Source organism: Bos taurus, chromosome 10 (assembly GCF_002263795.3).
Source record: "Bos taurus isolate L1 Dominette 01449 registration number 42190680 breed Hereford chromosome 10, ARS-UCD2.0, whole genome shotgun sequence".
Lineage (NCBI taxonomy): Eukaryota > Metazoa > Chordata > Mammalia > Artiodactyla > Bovidae > Bos > Bos taurus.
The window spans coordinates 60,232,907-60,256,788 of record NC_037337.1 but is presented as its reverse complement, the minus strand read 5'-3'; the positions used below and the strand labels follow the sequence as shown (position 1 = coordinate 60,256,788).

At 40.2% G+C, this 23,882-nt stretch overlaps 1 protein-coding gene across 8 annotated transcripts in view; it reads right to left on the bottom strand.

The window, feature by feature from the left end:
- Window positions 1–23,882, bottom strand: part of ATP8B4 (ATPase phospholipid transporting 8B4 (putative)) — a 342,280-nt gene that overhangs the window by 175,572 nt on the left and 142,826 nt on the right. For 7 of the 8 annotated variants that reach the window (XM_010809391.4, XM_010809390.4, XM_015473206.3 and 4 more), the window contains one exon: window positions 22,691–22,752. The exons of the other annotated variant lie outside the window; for it this stretch is intronic. In XM_010809391.4, the coding sequence (XP_010807693.1) occupies window positions 22,691–22,752 (62 nt within the window). The remainder of the gene's footprint in view (window positions 1–22,690; window positions 22,753–23,882) is intronic. 8 annotated transcript variants of the gene reach the window in all.

Here is a 23,882-nt window from a genome sequence, read left to right as displayed (position 1 = left end):
GAATAGTGATGCTGGCAATTCAGACATTTTCTTACTGTGCCTAGTTTTAAAACTTTATCATAATTATGTATGTACAGGAAAAAACATCAGAGAAGGCAATGGCACCCCACTCCAGTACTCTTGCTTGGAAAATCCCATGGATGGAGGAGCCTGGTGGGCTACACTCCATGGGGTCGCTAAGAGTCGGACACGACTGAGCGACTTCCCTTCACTTTTCACTTTCATGCATTGGAGAAGGAAATGGCAACCCACTCCAGTATTCTTGCCTGGAGAATCCCAGGGACGGGGGAGCCTGGTGGGCTGCTGTCTATGGGGTCGCACAGAGTCAGACATGACTGAAGCAACTTAGCAGCAGCAGCAGCAACTGTCCATGATTTCAGGCATCCGTGGGGGAGAGAAGCTGGTCTTGGATAAGGGGAGACTACTGTATTTTATTGGGCTTCCCTCATAGCTCAGTCAGTAGAGAATCTGCTGGCAATTCAGGAGACCCGCATTCGATTCCTGGATCGGGAAGATCCCCTGGAGAAGGAAATGGCAATCCACTCCAGTATTCTTACCTGGAGAATGCCATGGACAGAGGAGCCTGGCAGGCTACAGTCCATGGGATCCAAGAGTCAGACAGGACTTAGCAACTAAACCAGTATTTTATTAAGTATTTAACTAAGTATTTAACAGTACTTTATTAAGTCTACCCTTCTCACTAGATACTGTGTTTATGGTTGCAGAGACCATGTCTATTGGGGTTCACTGAATTTCTGGTACCTAACATTAACTGATGTAATAAGCATCAAAAATACAAATAAATTAAATGTAAGAAGACCATCATGACACTATGTGCTGTGATAGAGAAAAGCAGGATTTGGGAGCATCTGGTTAAGGCATTAACCCTGGGAACATCATGCTCTGAACTGTTTTCTGATACTTTCTGCTACACTTTCTCCCATTTGGAATACAATATTCTCATTGTTGGAAGATGCTATGGTTAAAATCCCTTTCTTCTTTCCCTAATATATTCTGTAACTTACTCTCATATCTAACTTTCCTCTCCCATCATCATCTTCTATTATTTATTACCATTATATTCATCCTTACATTTCCAGTATCCCGTTTTGTGTTGTCTTTTTGTACTGACTTCACTTCTTAAGATCTTCACCATCACCACAAAGGTGAAGAGAATCACAGAGCCTTAGTCCTAAGAGCTAGAAAGGACCTTGAATATCTGGCCCAATGGTAGTCAAACTTCAACATGCACAAGAATCCCATAAGGTGCTAACAGAGTCCTCTCCCAGACTCAGAGATTTTGATTCAGAAGGTCTGGGAAAAGCAGTCCTCAGACCTCACTGAGAGAAGCACTGTATGGTCCAGAAATGCTTGTGCTGGCCCCTCAGGGGCCACCATAGACAGTAAGATGGCAGCTGAGAACCCCAGCTGTACTTGTATATATTCTATACACTGGACTTCTATATAAGATTTCATTTGAAAGGGATCTGCTGGTTGGAAAAAGTTTTTAAATGACTGATATCCACTCCCTTGTTTTGTAGATGAGAAAATTGAAGTCCTTGCTCCTTAGTCACACAGCAAATTAGTGACAAAGCTGAAATAAGACATCAGCTTCCTGACACTAGACTGGTGGGCTTTCCCTAATAACCATACTGCTGTGCCATTCAATACCCCTATAATGAGATGTCTATACATGACAATGACAGTCATAGATGGACCACATTTCACAAAGCAGGTAGTTTCAAACATGAGAGAATGGATTTATGCTAATTCATCTATCTGTATTTTTCACCCAGCATGTTCTCAGGCTCCGGGTGTTAGTCACCTTTATGACCTGTGCATGCTCAGTCGTTCAGTCAGTCGTGTCTGACTCTTTGCAAACGTATAGATTGTAGCCTGCCAGGTGCCACTGTGCATGGGATTTTCCAGGCAAGAATACTGGAATGGGTTGCCATTTCCTCCTCCAGGGTATCTTCCCAACCCAAGGATCAAATTCACATCTCTTACGTCTCCTACATTGGCAGGCAGATTCTTTACCACTTAGCCACCTGGTGAAACACAAGCTGGAATCAAGATTGCCGGGAGAAATATCAATAACCTCAGATATGCAGATGACACCACCCTTATGGCAGAAAGTGAAGAGGAACTCAAAGGCCGCTTGATGAAAGTGAAAGAGGAGAGTGAAAAAGTCTTGGCTTAAAGCTCAACATTCAAAAAACGAAGATCATGGCATCTGGTCCCATCACTTCATGGGAAATAGATGGGGAAACAGTGGAACAGTGTCAGACTTTATTTTTCTGGGCTCCAAAATCACTGCAGATAGTGACTGCAGCTATGAAATTAAAAGACGCTTACTCCTTGGAAGGAAAGTTATGACCAACCTAGATAGCATATTCAAAAGCAGAGACATTACTTTGCCAACAAAGGTCTGCCTAGTCAAGGTTATGGTTTTTCCTGTGGTCATGTATGGATGTGAGAGTTGGACTGTGAAGAAGGCTGAGCGCCGAAGAATTGATGCTTTTGAACTGTGGTGTTGGAGAAGACTCTTGAGAGTCCCTTGGACTGCAAGGAGATCCAACCAGTCCATTCTGAAGCAGATCAGCCCTGGGATTTCTTTGGAAGCAACGATGCTAAAGCTGAAACTCCAGTACTTTGGCCACCTCATGCGAAAAGTTGACTCATTGGAAAAGACTCTGATGCTGGGAGGGATTGGGGGCAGAAGGAAAAGGGGATGAAAGAGGATGAGATGGCTGGATGGCATCACTGACTCGATGGACCTGAGTCTGAGTGAACTCCGGGAGTTGGTGATGACAGGGAGGCCTGGCGTGCTGCGATTCATGGGGTCGCAAAGAGTCGGACACAACTGAGCAACTGATCTGATCTGATCTGATCTGAAGTCCTTTATGACATGGACCCTTCCCTAATTCTCTTCTGTCTCCCTCCCCTCGCATCCCCTCCCCTCATTCAATTAGCTCTCCAATGGATGACCTCTGTTAGAAGACAATTTTTCCATGATTTATCCTGAGACAATGGTATCTCTGCTACTAGCCTCCCAAAAGGTGGGTTAAGATCCTCCCATGTGTGTTCTCCAGTTCTGTGGCCAGTGCTGAGTTTTCCAAATTTACTGGCATACTGAGTGAAACACCTTCACAACATCATCTTTTAGGATTTTAAATAGCTCAGTTGGAATTCCATCACCTCCACTAGTTTTGTTCGTAATGCTTCCCAAGGCCCACTTGATTTCACTTTCCAGGATGTCTGGCAATAAGTGAGTGACCACACCATCATGATTATCCAGGTCACTAAGAACTTATTGTACAATTCTTCTCTGTATGCTTGCCACCTCTTCTTAATATCTTCTGCTTCTGTTAGGTCCATACCATTTCTGTCCCTTATTGTATGCATCTTTGCATGAAATGTTCCCTTGGTATCTCTAATTTTCTTGAAGAGATCTCTAGTCTTTCCCATTCTGTTATTTTTCCTCTATTTCTTTGCATTGATCACTGAGGAAGGCTTTCTTATATCTCCTTGCTATTCTTTGGAACTCTGCATTCAAATGAGTATGTTTTTCCTTTTCTCCTTTGCCTTTAGCTTCTCTTCTTTTCTCAGCTATTTGTAAGCCCTCCTCAGATAACCATTTTGCCTTTTTGCATTTCTTTTTCTTGAGGATGGTCATGATCCCTGCCTCCTGTAAAATGTCACAAACCTCCAAGGATAGTTCTTCAGGCACTCTGTCTATCAGATCTAATCTCTTGAATCTATTTCTCACTTCCACTGTATAATCGTAAGGGATTTGATTTAGGTTATACCTGAATGGTCTAGTGGTTTCCCTACTTTCTTCAATTTAAGTCTGAATTTGGCAATAAGGAGTTCATGATCGGAGCCACAGTCAGCTCCTGGTCTTGTTTTTGCTGACTGTATAGAGCTTCTCCATCTTTGGCTGCAAAGAATATAATCAATCTGATTTTGGTACTGACCATCTGGTGATGTCCATGTATAGAGTCTTATCTTGTGTTATTGGAAGAGGGTATCTGCTATGACCAGTGCATTCTCTCGGCAAAACTCTGTTAGCCTTTGACCTGCTTTGTGACAGAAGAACTATACAAAAAAGATCTTCATGAACCAGATAACCACGATGGTGTGATTATTTACCTAAAGCCAGAAATCCTAGAATGTGAAGTCAAGTGGGCCTTAGGAAGCATCACACGAACAAAGCTAGTGGAGGTGATGGAATTCCAGTTGAGCTATTTCAAATCCTGAAAGATGATGCTGTGACAGTGCTGCACTCAATATGCCAGCAAATTTGGAAAACTCAGCAGTGGCCACAGGACTGGAAAAGGTCAGTTTTCATTCCAATCCCAAGGAAAGGCAATGCCAAAGAATGCTCAAACTACCACACAATTGCATTCATCGCACAGGCTAGCAAAGTAATGCTCAAAATTCTCCAAGCCAGGCTTCAACAGTACGTGAACCATTAACTTCCAGATGTTCAATGTGAATTTTGAAACGTCAGAGGAACCAGAGATCAAATTATGAACATCTGTTGGATCATTGAAAAAGCATGAGTGTTCCAGAAAAACATCTACTTCTATTTTATTAATTAACCAAAGCACTTGACTGTGTAGATCACAACAAGCTGTGGAAAATTCTGAAAGAGATGGGAATACCAGACCACCTGACCTGCCTCCTGAGAAATCTGTATGCAGGTCAAGAAGCAACAGTTAGAACTGGACATGGAACAACAGACTGATTCCAAATCGGGAAAGGAGTACGTCAAGGCTGTATATTGTCATGCTGCTTATTTAATTTATATGTAGAGTACATCATGAGAAATGCCGAGTTGGTTGAAGCACAAGCTGGAATCAAGATTGCTGCGAGAAATATCAAAAACCTCAGATATGCAGATGACACCACTCTGATGACAGAAAGTGAAGAACTAAAGAGTCCCTTGATGGAAGTGAAAGAGGAGAGTGAAAGTTGGCTTAAAACTCAACATTAAAAAAACTAAGATCGTGACATCCAGTCCCATCACTTCATGGCAAACAGATGGGGAAACAATGGAAACAGTGAGAGACTATTTTCTTGGGCTCCAAAATCACTGCAGATGTTGACTGCAACCATGAAATTAAAAGACATTTGCTCCTTGGAAAAGAATTTATGACCAACCTAGACAGCATATTAAAAAGCAGAAACATTACTTTGCCAAAAAAGGTCCATCTAGTCAAAGCTATTATTTTTCCTGTAGTCATGTACAAATCTGAGAATTAGACTATAAAGAAAGTGGAGCGCAGAAGAATTTATGCTTTTGAACTGTGGTGTTAGTGAAGACTCTTGAGAGCCTCTTGGACTGCAAGGAGATCCAACCAGTCCATCCTAAAGAAAATCAGTCCTGACTATTCATTGGAAAGGACTGATGCTGAAGCTGAAACTCCAATACTTTGGCCACCTGATGGGAAGAACTGACTCATTGAAAAAGACTCTGATGGTACGCAAGATTGAAGGCAGGAGGAGAAGGGGACAACAGAGGATGAGATGGTTGGATGGCATTACCAACTCGATGGACAGGAGTTTGAGTAAGCTCAAGGCGTTAGTGATGGACAGGGAATCCTAATGTGCTGTAGTCCATGGGGTCGCAAAGAGTCTGACATGACTGAGCGACTGAACTGATACTGAACTGATATTTGCATGAAATGTTCCCTTGGTATCTCTAATTTTCTTGGTGATCTCTAATCTTTTCCATTCTATTGTTTTCCTCTATTACTTTGCCTTGTTCACTTAAGAAGTCTTTCTTATCCCTCCTCGCTATTCTTTAGAACTCTGCATTCAACTGGGTATGTCTTTCCTTTTCTCCTTTGTCCTTCACTTATCTTCTTTTCTCAACTATTTGTAAGGCCTCCTCAGATAACCATTTTGCCTTCATTCATTTCCTTTTCTTTGGGATGGTTTTCGTCACCACCTCCTGTACAATGTTACAAACCTCTATCCGTAGTTCTTCAGGCACTTTGGGTGCTGCACCCAATACGCCAACAAATTTGGAAAACTCAGCAATGGCCACAGGGCTGGAAAAGGTCAGTTTTCATTCCAATCCCAAAGAATTTGGGGCAATGCCAAAGAATATTCAAACTACCATACAATTGCACTCATTTCACTTGGTAACAACGAAAGGCTCAAAATCTTTCAACTAGGCTTCAACGGTACATGAACCTAGAACTTCCAGATGTTCAAGCTGGATTTAGAAAAGGCAGAGGAACCAGAGATCAAATTGCCAACATCCCATGGATCATTGAAAAAGCAAAAGAGTTCCAGAAAAACATCTACTTCTGCTTCACTGACTATGCTAAAGTCTTTGACTGTGTGGATCACAACAAAATGTGGAAAATTCTTAGAGATGGAAATACCAGACCACTTTACCTGTCTTCTGAGAAACCTGTATGCAGATCAAGAAGCAATAGTTAGAACCGGACACAGAACAATGGATTGGTTCAAATTGGAAAAGGAGTATAATAAGGCTGTCACCCTGCTTATGCAGAGCACATCAGGCGAAATACCAGGCTGGATGAATCACAAGCTAGAATTAAGACTGCTGGGAGAAATATCAACAACCTCAAATACGAAGATGACACCACACTAATGGCAGAAAGCAAAGAGGAACTAAAGAGCCTCCTGATGAAGGTTAAAGAGAAGAGTGAAAAAGCTGGCTTAAAACTCAACATTCAAAAAACGAACATCATGGCATCTGGCCTTATCACTTCAGGGCAAATAGATAGGGAAACAATGGAAACAGGGGCAGATTTTACTTTCTTGGATTCCAAAGTCACTGCAGACTGTGATTTTAAAAGACACTTGTTCCTTAGAAGAACAGCTATTATGAACCTACACAGCATATTATGAAGCAGGGACATCACTCTGCCAACAAAGGTCTGTAGAGTCAAAACTATGGTTTTTCTGGTAGTCATGTATGGATGTGAGAGTTGGACCATAAACAAGGGTGAGTGCCAAAGAACTGATGCTTTCAAACTGTGGTACTGGAGAAGACTCTTGAGAGTCCCTTAGAGAGCAAGGAGATCAAACCAGTCAATGCTAAAGGAAATCAACCCAGAATATTCATTAGAAGGACTGATGCTGAAGTGGTCAATACTTTGGCCACCTGATGCCAAGAGCTGGTTCACTGGAAAAGAAACTGGTTTTTGGAAAGATTGAGGGCAGGAGGAGAAGGGGGTGACCGAAGATGAGATGGCTGGATGGCATCACCAACTCAATGGACGTGAGTTTGAGCAAACTCGGGAAATAGTGAAGGACAGGTAAGCACCGCATGCTGCACTCCATGGGGTCACAGAGTCGGATACGACTTAACAACTCAACAACAATGTGTATTCTCCCAGAGCACTTCATGCTTCCTTTTATCATGGCACCTACTGCTATAAAATAATAATCTGTTTGTCCACCTCCTTCTCTGGACTCTGGGCTCCCCAAGGGAAGGAACACGGGTCTTAATAATCCCTGTATCCCTGTATCAGCCCTGTATCAGCACAGTGGCTGGTACAGAGGTGTTACATAAATGTAGGCTTAATGATAGGTGAGTACTGCTGCTAAGTCGCTTCAGTCGTGTCCGACTCTGTGTGACCCCATAGACGGCGGCCCACCCGGCTCCCCTGTCCCTGGGATTCTCCAGGCAAGAACACTGGAATGGGTTGCCATTTCCTTCTCCAATGCATGAAAAGAAAAAGTGAAAGTGAAGTCGCTCAGTCGTGTCTGACTCTTCTCGACCCACATGAATTCCTGCCACTACTCTCAAAGCTCCTGTACAATGTCTACTTCATATCTCTGATGAAGCCCAGGAGTGTGTTGATTGACACACAGAGAAAATTAGATCCAAATGAAACATGCCCTGTTGCCAACACAGTCCCCTTCAATCTTCATTGTAGTCCATGCATTCTCCGTCATGAAGCCCTCTCTAATCTCAATTCCATTTCTCAGTGCTTTGCTTTTCTTCTTTACCCCTGGAACGCCCCCATACTGGGCTTAACACTGGAAATTAGTCAAGTTTAAAACCCAATACTTATTTTGAATTAATGTGTACTCTCTTCTAAAGCTTAGAGAAAGTACACTTTTCCCACATACATTCTTCATTTAAAATGCTAACAATTTCTTTCACATCTTTAAAAACTAATTCTTTCCCATCATCCAAGTCAATTCCTTCTGAAATGTTCAGCATCAGAATCTCAATTACACTTCCCCTCTCTTCCTTACCATTAGGAACTAGTCCACAATGCCACAATCAGAGTTTTTCTTTTCATGGGTTGCTGACAATATCACTCTTACAGCCTCCAAATTCCCAGATGCTTTTGAGTCTTTAATTCTAATTTAGAGATGATTATTCTTACTTCTATTCACACTGACCTCTCTTTCTCCTGTCACTATTATAATTTCCTTGCCAAAGATCAAGAAAGAAATTTTTAAATTCCTGACGTGGAATAAGGAACTAGAGCTTGGTTTTTGAGAATACTGTTCACATTTAAAGGTGGTTTAATGTTCCCTGAATTACAGCTTTAAGGCCCCATTTCCACCCAGGCTCCCAAATCCTACTGAGGTTTTCTGTCACTTGGCATCAGTTTGTCTGTATACTGACAAAAAATTTAGAAAGCTGCTCATTCCTAATGAGATGAGTTGTTTTGCTCACTCACCTTACCTGTGAGTAAAAACAATGAAATGTGAGTGTATCCTGGCAATTCTAGAGATAAACCTATTACATACAGTATATGTATGAATGTATTTTATTGGGGGCAAAAATTATCTTTTATTTAACTCTGCATCCCCAGCACATAGCATTCTGCCTGATACAGAGTAGGGTTTAATAAATGCCTGAGTGAAAAGGAAAAAATGAACAAATAAACAAACATAGAACCTCTGGTTAAAAGCTAAAAAAACTTTGAGCATTTGCTTCCTAAGTCCACTTTAACAGTGGACCACAAAGTAGGTCTTACAACAGTAAATCATTACTCTCTCACAGTTCTACAGGCTAGAAGTCCAAAATCAAGGTGTATGCACAATGCTGCTCTCCCGACAGGCTCTGGAGAAGGATGCGTTCCACACCTCTCCCCCAGCTCCCAATAGCCTCAGGCATCCTTGATTTCGGGCTTTATAGCTCCAATCTCTGCCTCCATCTTCACCTTATCTTTTTGTCTATCTTCTTCCCTGCTCTTCTCTTTTACACTTGTGATTGGATTACCAGGATGATCTCATCTCAAGATTCTTAACTTAATTATATAGGCAAAGACCCTTTATCCAAATAAGATCACATACACAGTTTCCAGTGGATCTAGCTTTTAGGGTGAGGGGAGCACCATTCAAGCCATGACAATAAGGTATAGTATGATCGCAATTATTTTTTAAATAAATAGTATGTGGAATAGAAAGAGAAAAGAAGAGGAGAAAACAAAGATACTCAGATATAAGAGAAATGGGAGCAATAAAATGCCTTCACAAGTTCATTGTAGTTAACACTGATCTGGATAGTAGAATCAAGAGAAATATCTATCCTTTCTTTATACTCTTTTCAAGTTGTCTTCATTTTCTACCCACAAAAGACAGATAATATATCAATCTAAAATGCATGGGAGAAGGGAACACATTGAGATTAATCTCAGAAGATCTAAAGCAAAATGCCCTTGTAGTAGAAATGTACAGTCAATCAACAGTACGTAGTTAATTGACAAATGCTGTCAAAATTTTTCCTGGGTTTGGTTTAGACAAACCAGTAGGCTCTGACTGAAACCAAATTTACTTACTATAATATTATGATCTCTTTCAGCTTTCAGATTTTATCTTAAGCCTTTACATTATTAAAATTAATGTTCTGACATTTCCAAGGCCCCTTGTGGTTTAGATTTATGTTTGTTTTTTCAAAAGAAATTCTAGATCTCTCCTCATGACAACAGAGAAGTGATGCATAAACCTATTTTTTTAAAAAGAGAAGCAAGTTTTAAATGTTACATAGAATGTGGTGTATTTTTAGCTTCTATTGTCATCTCAGATAAAGTGGGTACTAGCTACAGAAGAGCCTGATATTTTGATGAGCAGCTGCAACAGAGTTTGTGTTCAGAGCCAAGGAAGAACCAAATTACTTTGAGTAATAAAAGGGAGATAAATATGAGAAGCCCCAGAACTGAGAGGAGACTGGAGTCAGCTATACTGAGCACTGGATGGGTCAAGGAGAAACAATACAGGCCAACAGCCAAGAAAGAGAACTCTGGGGAATAAAAATGTTAAAATGCGATTTCGCATTGTTTGCTATGGAATTTGTGAAATAAACTTCCTCGTTTATACCCCTCACAAAGTCTTCATTCAACTCTACCTTGCTCTCTAATGCTTTCATCTACGGGAGCAGGGGCGTTCTTCAAGGGAGTTTTAAGAGGAAAAAAAAGTGGCTAACATCTGGGTTATAGAAACTTAAAAAGAAATTAGGAGATGCCTCTGAAAAAAAGCCCATGTGCAGAGTTTTGAAAGTGCTATAATTTCCCATTATTTCAAGATGTACCTCATTTAGGGAAATAGTCACCATTTAGAAATTCAATACTTAAAAAATTGTATTCATTCAATATAATAATTACAATTTTATAATGTAATTATAATAGAAATTATTATAATTTTAATATTTAAATATTAATTAAATATTATAATGGAAATGGATTACAATGGAAAAATCATTTATAAGAACTACAACGTCAAAGCTTACATACAAAAACCAGTATATCCCATCTGCAAAACTGACATGTAGACTCACCCATGAAATGATCGATCTAGGAGTTAAACTGAAATTAATTTGAGGGTGAAACTATTCTTGAGACTATTCTTTTACTCTGACTTAGCAGTGTGATCTAAAATTAAATCAATTTTAAACCATTTCCACTGAGTCCAAAAAACAGAGACTACTCCCACTAGCTTGTTTAATTCATTGTCATTAAAGCCCATAATAGTGTGTTTTATTAATACTGTTTTAAAAAAAAAGAAGAATCAATATTTTTCACCTCAAATTTTCTTTTCAAATATGCAGAGCTATTCATATAGATTCTGAATAGCTGTCCCCTAGACCCAGTAGTGCCAACATCACATAAATTATCTACAATGGGCTAGAGATTTTTAAAAACACTGAAACTTGGTGCTCTGTCTTGCATTTAACACAGAAGTTTCCACTCTGGTTGCAAACCCACGGGCCCTGATGAAGAAAAGATAACTCAATGCAGAGTTCATCCATTCTCCCAAGAAATTAATAGAATTCCAGAACCTTGCATGTTCCCACTCACCCAATTACAAGCAGCACACAGACACACTAAACATGCATCAGCTTCAGATTCATCAAGTTCAATGACCTCAGTTAGTTTTTGTTTAGGAAGCTCAAGGGCAAAAAGAGCATATTTAATAAGAAATAATAATCCACTCTTACCCAAGGCTGACATTTTGGATCATAATCCAACAAAGGATGATGACATACGTGAATTACCCCCTCCTGAGTCAGTTATTGCCAAGAATTCAACAGCATATGATAGATCTTTTGACCATAGGTCTACATACCTCTAATCTGGCAGTACAAATATGGGAAGAGTTCCTAGCTGCCGAAAGGATCTGCTAGCCTTCTGAATCACTACCCAAATTTCCTCAAGGAACTCTGCAAACCAAAACTGATGCATATGAGTGCCATATAGCTAGTAATTGCAATATAAAACTTGTATTCAAACCGTTTCAAATTATTGATGTTTGGGGATTTACATGTGTCACTAACACATTTTTCAAAGCAGAATGTTCTGGAGCTTTTTTTCATGTTGTGCTATGATTAAGGAAAGATAAACTTGAAACTTGATGGTGGTGGTCTGACAAGAAACCCTTGTTTCAGGAAACCCCCATGTGTGGTAGAACTGAAACCTCCCACGCTTTGGTCAACATACCCAACCTGGTCCTGTTCGCACTTAAACCGGGAAACTCTGACAAAACTTACTATCAGTGGACTAAGTAATAATCCTTCAAGCTTCAATTACTTAATATAGGAAATAACAGGGTCAGGGTAATCATTGTAGGTGGATTTGGTAAATACATCACAAAACCCAGTATTATGGAAAAGGGTAACTATCGATTTAGAAAGATCAAGAAACTATACTTTAAAATTAAAAACAGAGTAAATATCAAGCAGTGAGGAAATGGTCACATGAATTATAAGATATGAATTCAACTGAATACAGTCTTTAAAAACACAACACTTAGGGAGGCTTAACAGGGAGGTGGTACATATATAATTGTGGCTGATCTGTGTTGCTGTATGGCAGAAACAAACAAAACATTGTAATGTTTCCTCAATTAAAAATAAATTTTTAAAAATGCAACCCTTAAAAATTACATGTATAAAAAGAATAGAAAGAGATTTGGAAAATGGTAATGACATGGTGTGAAGTAAAAACAAGAATAAAAATACACATATATATACAATTATGAAAAATCTTGAGATAAAAGGAAAAAACAGAAAGGAAATATAGGAAAATAGTAACAATAATTACTTTTGGATAGTGGAAGCATGAATGTTATTTTCTCCCTTCTACTTTTTTCTGTCTCCCAAATTTCTCTTAATAAACATATGCTATTTTTATAACAGGAAAAAATACCAAATTAAAAAAAAAAAAGAAAGGAAATGTTCTCTTCTAATATCCAGTGGGAGATATCAAACTAGAAAATTTGATTAAACAAGGAGAAAATTTATTCCTACTGAATTAATACATTTGTTTTCATAATTATGCAGCATATCTAGGAATATCAGACTTGAAGAGGGAAGACAATACTCTGCAGTACAGAAAGCCCTTGTCTTTCCCTATACATACTCAGTTTCAAATGAAAAATGATTGAAGAAGATTGACAGGAAGAATCCCATGAAAGAACTTGGGAGATTTAAGCCAACTGTGCCAAAGCTTAGGGAAGTATAAAGTGGAATGTGTTACATAAAAAGTTGACGGGCAAGAGCTAACTGACATCTAGAGGAGTCAGGGAAGTATCCCACCTGAAGGAGGGCAGGGCCAGCTCAGATTCTCCTAGTGCAGAGTGTAAGTTCAGAAGATGCTAGGTAAGTAACAGATACTAAGAAAAAGTAGCACTGACTCAAGTTGTTCATAATAACACAAACCACAATGCCAACAGCCAGCCGAAGCAAACAGAGAATCCTGAGTTGAGAACCCAGAAGCCAGCCCCATGGCAAAGAGTTCATTTTCTTCTTTGCTGTTTTCTCATTTGTAACCAAGAGCAGTGCTACCCAATAGAAATAGAATTCCAACCACAAATGTGGGCCACAAAGGTAATCTTCAATTTTCTGGTAGCCACATTCAAAAAAGTTTTCAGAAGGTAAATTAATTTTAATGTTATATTTAACCCAGTGTATACAAAATATAACTTCAAAAAGTAATTTAAAACAAATTATTAATGATATGTGTTACATTTGCTTTTTGCTACTAAGTCATTGAAACCTGGCATACACAATGTACTTAACAACACATATGAATTTGAACCAGCCTCATTTCAAATGCCCAAGAGCCCATGAGGCTAGCGGCTATCTAACTGGGTAGCAAGACTTCCACACTCCTTTCCTTGTTCCAAACCCATATGACTAGGAATGTTGATGGGACAGGACAAAAACTGGAAGCTGCATAGATACATGAAAGTCAAGAAACAATTCAGCGCTGAAGACAACACATGTAACAAGAAAGAAATAAAAGATGAAAGTGAGGAAAATTTAAATTTCTCAAAGAAAAGCTAGCAGAGTAATCATTGATTGGCCATATGTTTGACTAAAACTGTGAGCCTTACTACAAAAAAATGTAAATCAGCATTACAGAGTTATTCTTTTGTGAGGCTCAGATAGTAAAGAATCAGCCTGCAATTCAGGAGACCCAGGCTTGATCCCTGGGTCAGGAAGATCCCCTGAGGAGTGGGGATCTCCCCACTCCAATATTCTTGCCTGGGGAATTCCATGGACAAAGGAGCCTGGTGGGCTATAGTCCACGCAGCCACAAAAAGTCAGACACAACTGACCAAATAACACTTTCACTTTCATATAAAAAAATTATACTATCATTTTTAAAAATCAATGGAATTCTTTCCCTTGGATGTCTTTTACAATTTGAGAGATACAGGCATAGAGATAGAAGTGTGGGTAAAGAAATGCCCTGAGCGACTTCACTTTCACTTTTCACTTTCATGCATTGGAGAAGGAAATGGCAGCCCACTCCAGTGTTCTTGCCTGGAGAATCCCAGGGACGGGGGAGCCTGGTGGGCTGCCGTCTATGGGGTCGCACAGAGTCGGATACGACTGAAGTGACTTAGCATAGCATAGAGGTTCTTGATTGTGTCTGCATAGTAGAATCACCATGGAAACTTGAGAAACAAAACACCAAGGCCTCCCTTGCAAGACTTGTAAGCCACTCATTTACTTGCTCTGGGACTGGGTGGGGCACAGATACAACACACAGCCCAGGCTGAGAAGTGCTAGATGGAATGACCTCTGTGGAAACCTTCAGACCATTCACACAGCCCCTTACCTGCCTGGGTGTTTCCATGGTGGCAGCTGGCCCAGGTTAGCATGCCCTGAGGAACCCTCATGAGAAACACTGGGTGTCTCTTGATATGTATTTCAAGAGGTAGAGTCAGCAGACAGCATTCGTAGCCTGGAAGAGAACGTTTTCCTCCCATACATCAGACACAGCAATTTCTACAACATGGAATCATTCACTCCTGCCTAGTTTTAACACTAAAGTCACCACAAGATCTTATCAAAGGTTAATTCAATACCTATTTCTTAAGCACTTTCACATAAGATGCAGAAGATTGGTCCTAAATGGAAAGGAACATAAGTAACAAAATTAAAACATGAAATCGAAAAGGAAGGTTATAAACAAAGAATCTTGTCTCCCTAATTATTGTGTGGCTTAGGTTAATAATGTTCATTAGCTTGCCCCATGCTAAGAATGTAGATGAGTAATGCTCCAGGCACTAAAAGTAAGGATATATATGCTTATTCACATACATATTATATTTAGATAAACTATATATATATTGTGTGTGTTAGTCGCTCAGTCATGTCCAACTCTTTGCGACCTCATGGACTGTAGCCCGCCAGGCTCCTCTGTCTGTGGCATTCTCCAGGCAAAAGTACTGGAGTGGATTGCCATTCCCTTCTCCAGGGGATCTTCCCAACCTAGGGATCAAACCTAGGTCTCCTGCATTGCAGGCAGATTCTTTACCATCTGAGCCACCAGAGAAGCCCATGAAACCATATGTATATACATATATGTAAATTAGACTTCTAATCACTCATGACATAATATATAAATGTAGGCTTTGTGGTCTGATTACATCATCTCTATTTATTTTATATATAGTTTATATTATTAATTATGTTTATATTTCTATAATTATATGCAAAGCCCTTCAGATGCAAAATAAATAGAGAAGATGTGATCAGACCACAAAGTCTACATTTACACATCATGTCGTGAATGGTTAGAAGTCTAATTTAGGCTCTTACTTGCCATGGAACCCTGGACAAGCCACTCCCTTTCTAGGCCTTAATCTCAGCATCTCTAAAAAGAAGCACTATCACCACACCTTGGGGTTTTATCAGAATTAAATGTGGAAGCATGGAGCCCACACATGGTAGTTGTTGATTAAGTATGTGTTGAATCTGAATGTAAATGCCCATCTTCCTCACTTCTGAGAGCAGCAGAAGGGATACCTGAAGGCCAGAAGGAAAATTAATTGCCCAAAATCACATAGCAATCACTTACATAGACCATGTTTTCTGACTGTGCTTTCATCTCATCCCCTTCCTCTCAGGGATCTCCTCCCCAAGACTAATCTTGCCTCCCCTCCCTCCAGGACAAGCCGATGATGCCTCCCCTGCCCAAGCATGAACCTCAAGTTCAAGCCTTCTGCCAGAAGCACAAAGAGAAGCCACAGGTACCTGGCAGTACCCAGCCCAGTAAGACACTCATCTCCAGCAACATCCAGACACCTGTGATTCTCTACAGGCTTTTTACTTTAACCCTGTGTCATGACCCTCAGGTGCCTAAAATAGACCCCAAAGCACTTTCCTAATATTTTCCGTTAACACTGCCATGGGATTAAGCATGCATTAACTACTCTCAAGTCAACTTCCTTGAAAGCAGATCCTGAGATGAGGATTCATACACCAAGGATTCATTAGGAAAGCACTTCTGAGAGAAAATGGAAATGAAGATGAGAAGCACGTGGAAGGGGAAGAAGCCACGCAAGGGTATGACTGCAGGCAAAGTCCCACCTTCAGCCTGATTTCAACACGCACTTGCAGTGCAAATTAAACCTCAGAGCTTATCCAGCTCGAGCTAGGGGCACTGCTCTTTCTTACTCTTGCACCAATTGGTCATTGGTTCCAGTAGTCCAAGGGCAGTGCTCTGAAGAAAGTAGCAAGTGCAAGCCCTTTGAAGCAATGCAGAAAGCAGCCTAGGGTAAGCCCAGAAACACAGTAGTGGTCTGACACATCCCTCACAGCATCCTCTACAATCACCAGCTCCAAAGGAGGACTGAAAGCTCCCTGGGCTTTCTCAAATCTAAGCCCATTTGATATCTCCAACTTTGCAAGTTCCAAAAGTGAAAAGCCAGTGTTGAAAGCCAGAGTACATTCTGTGAAGACCGCAACCCCAGCCACTGGAATTGGCTAGTAAAAGGACTCGGCAACATTTTACTGATAAAGCTCCTCTGGTAGATTGCCCTCTCAGCAAGAATACTTGTTACTACTCAGTTTGAAAGTTCAACAGCCACTCAGCCACTGTGCTAGGCTCAAGTGACACAGACATGATCAACAGAGATGGCCAAAGGAGCTCACAATACTAGATAATCTTAAAAATGAAAAATGCTGTGTGATTTTTAACCATATCTTAAAGAATACTCCATTCTCAGGACTGCCCTATGGTCCAGCAGTTAAGAATCCACCTTCCGATGGAGGGGACCCAGATTCAATCACAGGTCGGAGAACTAAGATCCAGTATGCCACAAGTAAGACTCAATGCAGCCAAAAATAAATAAATAAATATTCTGAAGAAAAGAACACTCCATTCTGGATATGTGCTTCTACCTTCAACTGTACAGAATCAGGAACAGTACTTTTCAAAATGTCACACATATCAAATTACAAAGAGATGCTACCTCAAAAGGAATTGACAAAAAGCTAAATGAAAGCACAAGACCAGTGCTACTTCTAATAACCATGACAAAGATTATTGTGTGGGACACATACAACCATCAGGTTTCTGAATATCTAAGTTACTGGATTACTCCCACGGCCTCCAGGTAGAGGCCTCAATATCTTTCACTGCCCAAATACAGTCACAAAATTTAACTGGTAATTTGAGATTCATTAAAAGATATACTGAAGCCTTTGAGTTAGACAAGGCTGTGGTCCTAGTGTGACTAGATTGACTAGTTTCCTGTGAGTATGGTTTCAGTGTGTCTGCCCTCTGATGCTGTCTTGCAACACCTACCGTCTTACTTGGGTTTCTCTTACCTTGGGCGTGGGGTATCTCTTTACCGCTACTCCAGCAAAGCGCAGCCGCTGCTCCCTACCTTGGACGAGGGGTATCTCCTCACCGATGCCCCTCCCGACCTTGAACGTGGAAAAGCTCCTATAAGCCCTCCGGTGCCCACACAGCCACCGCTCCTTGGACGTGGGGTTGCTCCTCCCGGCCACCGCCCCCTGGCCTCAGGTGTGGGGCAGCTCCTCCCGGGCGACACTAGTCAATCTAATCACACTAGGACCACAGCCTTGTCTAACTCAATGAAACTAAGCCATGCCCTGTGGGGCCACCCAAGATGGGCGGCCATGGTGGAGAGGTCTGACAAAATGTGGTCCACTGGAGAAGGGAATGGCAAACCACTTCAGTATTCTTGCCTTGAGAACCCCATGAACAGTACGAAAAGGCAAAATGATAGGATACTGAAAGAGGAACTCCCCAGGTCAGTAGGTGCCCAATATGCTACTGGATATCAGTGAAGAAATAACTCCAGAAAGAATGAAGGAATGGAGCCAAAGCAAAAACAATACCCAGTTGTGGATGTGACTGGTGATAGAAGCAAGGCCCGATGCTGTAAAGAGCAATATTGCACAGGGACCTGGAATGTCAGGTCCATGAATCAAGGCAAATTGGAAGTGGTCAAACAGGAGATGGCAAGAGTGAACATCGACATTGTAGGAATCAGCAAACTACAATGGACTGGAATGGGTGAATTTAACTCAGATGACCATTATATCTACTACTGCAAGCAGGAATCCCTCAGAAGAAATGGAGTAGCCATCATGGTCAACAAAAGAGTCCGAAATGCAGTACTTGGATGAAATCTCAAAAACAACAGAATGATCTCTATTCATTTCCAAGGCAAACCATTCAATATCAAGTAACCCAAGTCTATACCCCAACCAGTAATGCTGAAGAAGCTGCAGTTGAATGGTTCTATGAAGACCTACAAGACCTTTTAGAACTAACACCCAAAAAAGATGTCCTTTTCATTATAGGGGACTGGAATGCAAAAGTAGGAAGTCAAGAAACAGCTGGAGTAACAGGCAAATTTGGCCTTGGAGTACAGAATAAAGCAGGGCAAAGGCTAATAGAGTTTTGCCAAGAAAATGCACTGGTCATAGCAAACACCCTCTTCCAACAACACAAGAGAAGACTCTACACATGGACATCACCAGATGGTCAACACTGAAATCAGATTGATTATATTCTTTGCAGCCAAAGATGCTACGCTATGCTAAGTCACTTCAGTCGTGTCCGACTCTGTGCGACCCCATAGACAGCAGCCCACCAGGCTCCCCCGTCCCTGGGATTGTCCAGGCAAGAACACTGGAGTGGGTTGCCATTTCCTTCTCCAATACATGAAAGTGAAAAGTGAAAGTGAAGTCGCTCAGTCGTGTCTAACTCTTAGCGACCCCATGGATTGCAGCCTAACAGGCTCCTCCATCCATGGGATTTTCCAAGCAAGAGTACTGGAGTGGGGTGCCATTGCCTTCTCTGGCAGCCAAAGATGGAGAAGCTCTATACAGTCAACAAAAACAAGACCAGGAGCTGACTGTGGCTCAGATCATGAACCCCTTATTGCCAAATTCAGAATTAAATTGAAGAAAGTAGGGAAAACCACTAGACCATTCAGGTATGACCTAAATCAAATCCCTTGTGATTATACACTGGAAGTGAGAAATAGATTTAAGGGCCTAGATCTGATAGATAGAGTACCTGATGAACTATGGACGGAGGTTCGTGACACTGTACAGGAGACAGGGATCAAGACCATCCCCATGGAAAAGAAATGCAAAAAAGCAAAATGGCTGTCTGGGGAGGCCTTACAAATAGCTGTGAAAAGAAGAAAAGCAAAAAGGAAAGGAGAAAAGGAAAGATATAAGCATCTGAATGCAAAGTTCCAAAGAATAGCAAAAAGAGATAAGAAAGCCTTCTTCAGCGATCAATGCAAAGACATAGAGGAAAAGAACAGAATGGGAAAGACTAGAGATCTCTTCAAAAAAATTAGAGATACCAAGGGAACATTTCATGCAAAGACGGGCTCAATAAAGGACAGAAATGGTATGGACCTAACAGAAGCAGAAGATATTAAGAAGAGGTGGCAAGAATACACAGAAGAACTGTACAAAAAAGATCTTCATGACCCAGATAATCACGATGGTGTGATCACTGACCTAGAGCCAGACATCCTGGAATGTGAAGTCAAGTGGGCCTTAGAAAGCATCACTACAAACAAAGCTAGTGGTGGTGATGGAATTCCAGTTGAGCTATTTCAAATCCTGAAAGATGATGCTGTGAAAGTGCTGCATTCCATATGTCAGCAAATTTGGAAAACTCAGCAGTGGCCACAGGACTGGAAAAAGTCAGTTCTCATTCCAATCCCAAAGAAAGGCAATGCCAAAGAATGCTCAAACTACCACACAATTGCACTCATCTCACACGCTAGTAAAGTAATGCTCAAAATTCTCCAAGCCAGGCTTTAGCAATATGTGAACCGTGAACTTCCAGATGTTCAAGCTGGTTTTAGAAAAGGCAGAGGAACCAGAGATCAAAGTGCCAACATCCACTGGATCACTGAAAAAGCAAGAGAGTTCAAAAAAAAACATCTATTTCTGCTTTATTGACTATCCCAAAGCCTTTGACTGTGTGGATCACAATAAACTGTGGGAAATTCTGAAAGAGATGGGAATACCAGACCACCCGACCTGCATCTTGAGAAACCTGTATGCAGGTCAGGAAGCAACAGTTAGAACTGGACATAGAACAACAGACTGGTTCCAAATAGGAAAAGGAGTACGTCAAGGCTGTATACTGTCACCCTGCTTATTTAACTTATATGCAGAGTACATCATGAGAAACGCTGGGCTGGAATAAGCAAAAGCTGGAATCAAGATTGCTGGGAGAAATATCAATAACCTCAGATATGCAGATGACACCACCCTTATGGCAGAAAGTGAAGAGGAACTCAAAAGCCTCTTGATGAAAGTGAAAGTGGAGAGTGAAAAAGCTGGCTTAAAGCTCAACATTCAGAAAACGAAGATCATGGCATCTGGTCCCACCACTTCATGGGAAATAGGTGGGGAAACAGTGGAAACAGTGTCAGACTTTATTTTGGGGGGCTCCAAAATCACTGCAGATGGTGACTGCAGCCATGAAATTAAAAGACGCTTACTCCTTGGAAGGAAAGTTATGACCAACCTAGATAGCATATTCAAAAGCAGAGACATTACTTTGCCAACAAAGGTCCGTCTAGTCAAGGCTATGGTTTTTCCAGTGGTCATGTATGGATGTGAGAGTTGGACTGTGAAGAAAGCTGAGCACCAAAGAATTAATGCTTTTGAACTGTGGTGTTGGAGAAGACTCTTGAGAGTCCCTTGGACTGCAAGGAGATCCAACCAGTCCATTCTGAAGGAGATCAGGCCTGGGATTTCTTTGGAGGGAATGATGCTGAAGCTGAAACTCCAGTACTTTGGCCACCTCATGCAAAGAGTTGACTCATTGGAAAAGACTCTGATGCTGGGAGGGATTTGGGGCAGGAGGAGAAGGGGACAACAGAGGATGAGATGGCTGGATGGCATCACTGACTCGATGGACGTGAGTCTGGATGAACTCCAGGAGTTGGTGATGGACAGGGAGGCCTGGCGTGCTGCGATTCATGGGGTCGCAAAGAGTTGGACACAACTGAGCGACTGAACTGAACTGAAGCCTTTAGTTCAAATTCATCATGTAATTGCACATATTTTTAATATATTCCATATGAGATGATAATTCAAAGTAATGAGTCTGATTATCAAATATTCTCTGGGGAATTAGTCAGATCATATTGTCAGATCTAATTCCCAGTCAGAACTGCAAGGCTTGAGAAATTCAAGATAGGCAACAGTCCAACTCAAAGTTGGACTACATCAGCTTACAGACAGTCACCACCTCATAAGAACTTGCTCAACACCACAAAAGTACTCAGGGTCAGAACTAAACTCAAGTCTCTCTGAGCATGAAACCCAGGCTTTTAAACTCCATGCTATAGTGGCTACAATTCAAAACCTGCTGACGCTGGAAATGAACCACACGGTTCCAAGCATCTTTATGACTCTGTTTCTATAACTGTGGTTTTAGATTAAGATCATTTTTCTTCACTGTGCATTTAACACCATTTTCTAAAATAATCTAATAAAGGAAAACTATATTATTCATTGCACTGTAAATAATCAGTCAATATTTTACTTATAGAAAGAGATTAATTACTTTAATCCTACCAGTTATTGTCTAAGCTACCTAGCCCTTCTCGATGTCCATTTCTTAGAATTTTTCCATCTCAGGTGATTAATTCATTTTATGATATTCCCTTTAAAAACTACTTTCTTCACAGTATCCAAATGCTTCAAAATCATCAACAGACATGACTGATTGCCAGACTGAAGTACAACGTTACAAATTTACTTTGCCATATGTTATTATTAGAAAAAAAGGGACAAAGAAAGAGACTAAGAAACAATGAAATGAAGGTATAAAATTTACCTTTTGGAAAGTTTTCTGAAGGCGTTTTTGCTATTGTTTGTGTGTAAATACACATTTTAAATCATTTCAGGGTCAAGAACCATTCCCATATATATTTTTTCATTGATGGATGAATTTTACAGCAATTAAACATCTGTGTTATGGTGGACAATCCATCCTAAACTCAACTATCAAGTTGGTACAAAGTTCTTATCACTATATTTATATGTGTTGAAGTCTCTCTAGCAATATTCCCAGAAATTACCAAATTAAATCATTCAAATACTTACTAAACATCTACTACATAAAAGATATCATATGTGTGCCAGTTCCAAATAGTGTTAGATCTAGAAATGAAAAAGTAACTATAGCATGTCTGTATTCGACAAAGGAAACTCCAAAGGAATTTATTTGAAGTAGAAGTTGAGTGAGTAGCACAAGCATTTGCTGAACATAAAAGAGAGCTATGAAGATACAAAGGACTTACACTGCAATTTTTAACAAGTTAAAAGGGGGAAGAAACATATATTCAACTAAAAGAGAAAGTCACCAATGGTCAAGACCTGTTTGATGACCAGAAATCTTAAAAGTAACTGAAAGAATGTATTTCTTACTTGCTGTCGATGAGCACTTCCGATTGCCGATTATTCACCTGATTATCACTCTTGTGGCGAAACTGAAAATCAAAGCATTTGTGAAAAGATATATTAAATCAGTGCTCTGTGGTGAGCTAAATGGGGAAGAAATCCCAAAAAGAGGGGATGTATGTATACATATGTACAGCTAATTCACAATGCTGTAGAGCAAAAACTAACACAACATTGTAAAGCAAATATACTCCAATAAAAATGTTTAAAAACATATTAAATCATACTTTGTCAGCACAAATAGTGACACTGAAAATACTTTGAGTTCACCTGTTTGGAAAACAACATCAAGTCTAAAATGAGCATGACATGCTTACCTTAGCCCCAGCTCCATGTGTTCTAAATTAAGACCCTTCTCACTAAATCTCATTCTGGGTGTCACCAATGGAATAAGTCTGGCCACATGCTCTTCCAATTCCCACACGTTTTTAGCTGTCTTCTAAGAAGACAATGTGCCCTTTACTCTGTCACATAGTTCCAGAGAAAACCATACATGAATTTTGATGTCTTCAACAAGGAATGGGGGCTTCCATTTTTCTCACATATGTGCTCAATACTTTACTGAACAGCATCTATTCTGTTTTATGGATTTCTTTGAAGTCAAGCAATTACTTGTAACAACATGTATTCTTATTCTCCAGAAATTCTTATTGTTAACGGTGATCTTATGAAATACTGAACATTCAAAACAAAATCAAAATATAATACTGAACCCCATTTGGTGTGGATTCATGTTTTTATGCCCAAGTGATCCTATTTCTTATGCTATGTTTGCTTTGAAGAATCCACACATTATGAGCCTTCTACTAAACTAGTAAATGAGTAGCCATTCAGATAGGAACAGGCTAAATTAGAGATAAAATGTTATTTCAATTGATTAGGCTAAATGCACAGAGGAAGAGGCGATAGTATCAGGACACAAGAAATTTTGATTTCATAGATTTTAATCATCAGGATTATCACTTTTTCCTTAAAAAAAAAAACGAACATTGTATTAATAACACAGTATATAAATTGCTTCAATCAGCCCTTCCCCTTTTCAACGTCCTTACCAAATCCATCCCATTCTTTCTGTTATGCTATGCTCAGTACATACAATTACACTGATTGCCATGTATAAGTAAATGAATATTACTAAGGAAAAAAGATACTTGGCATT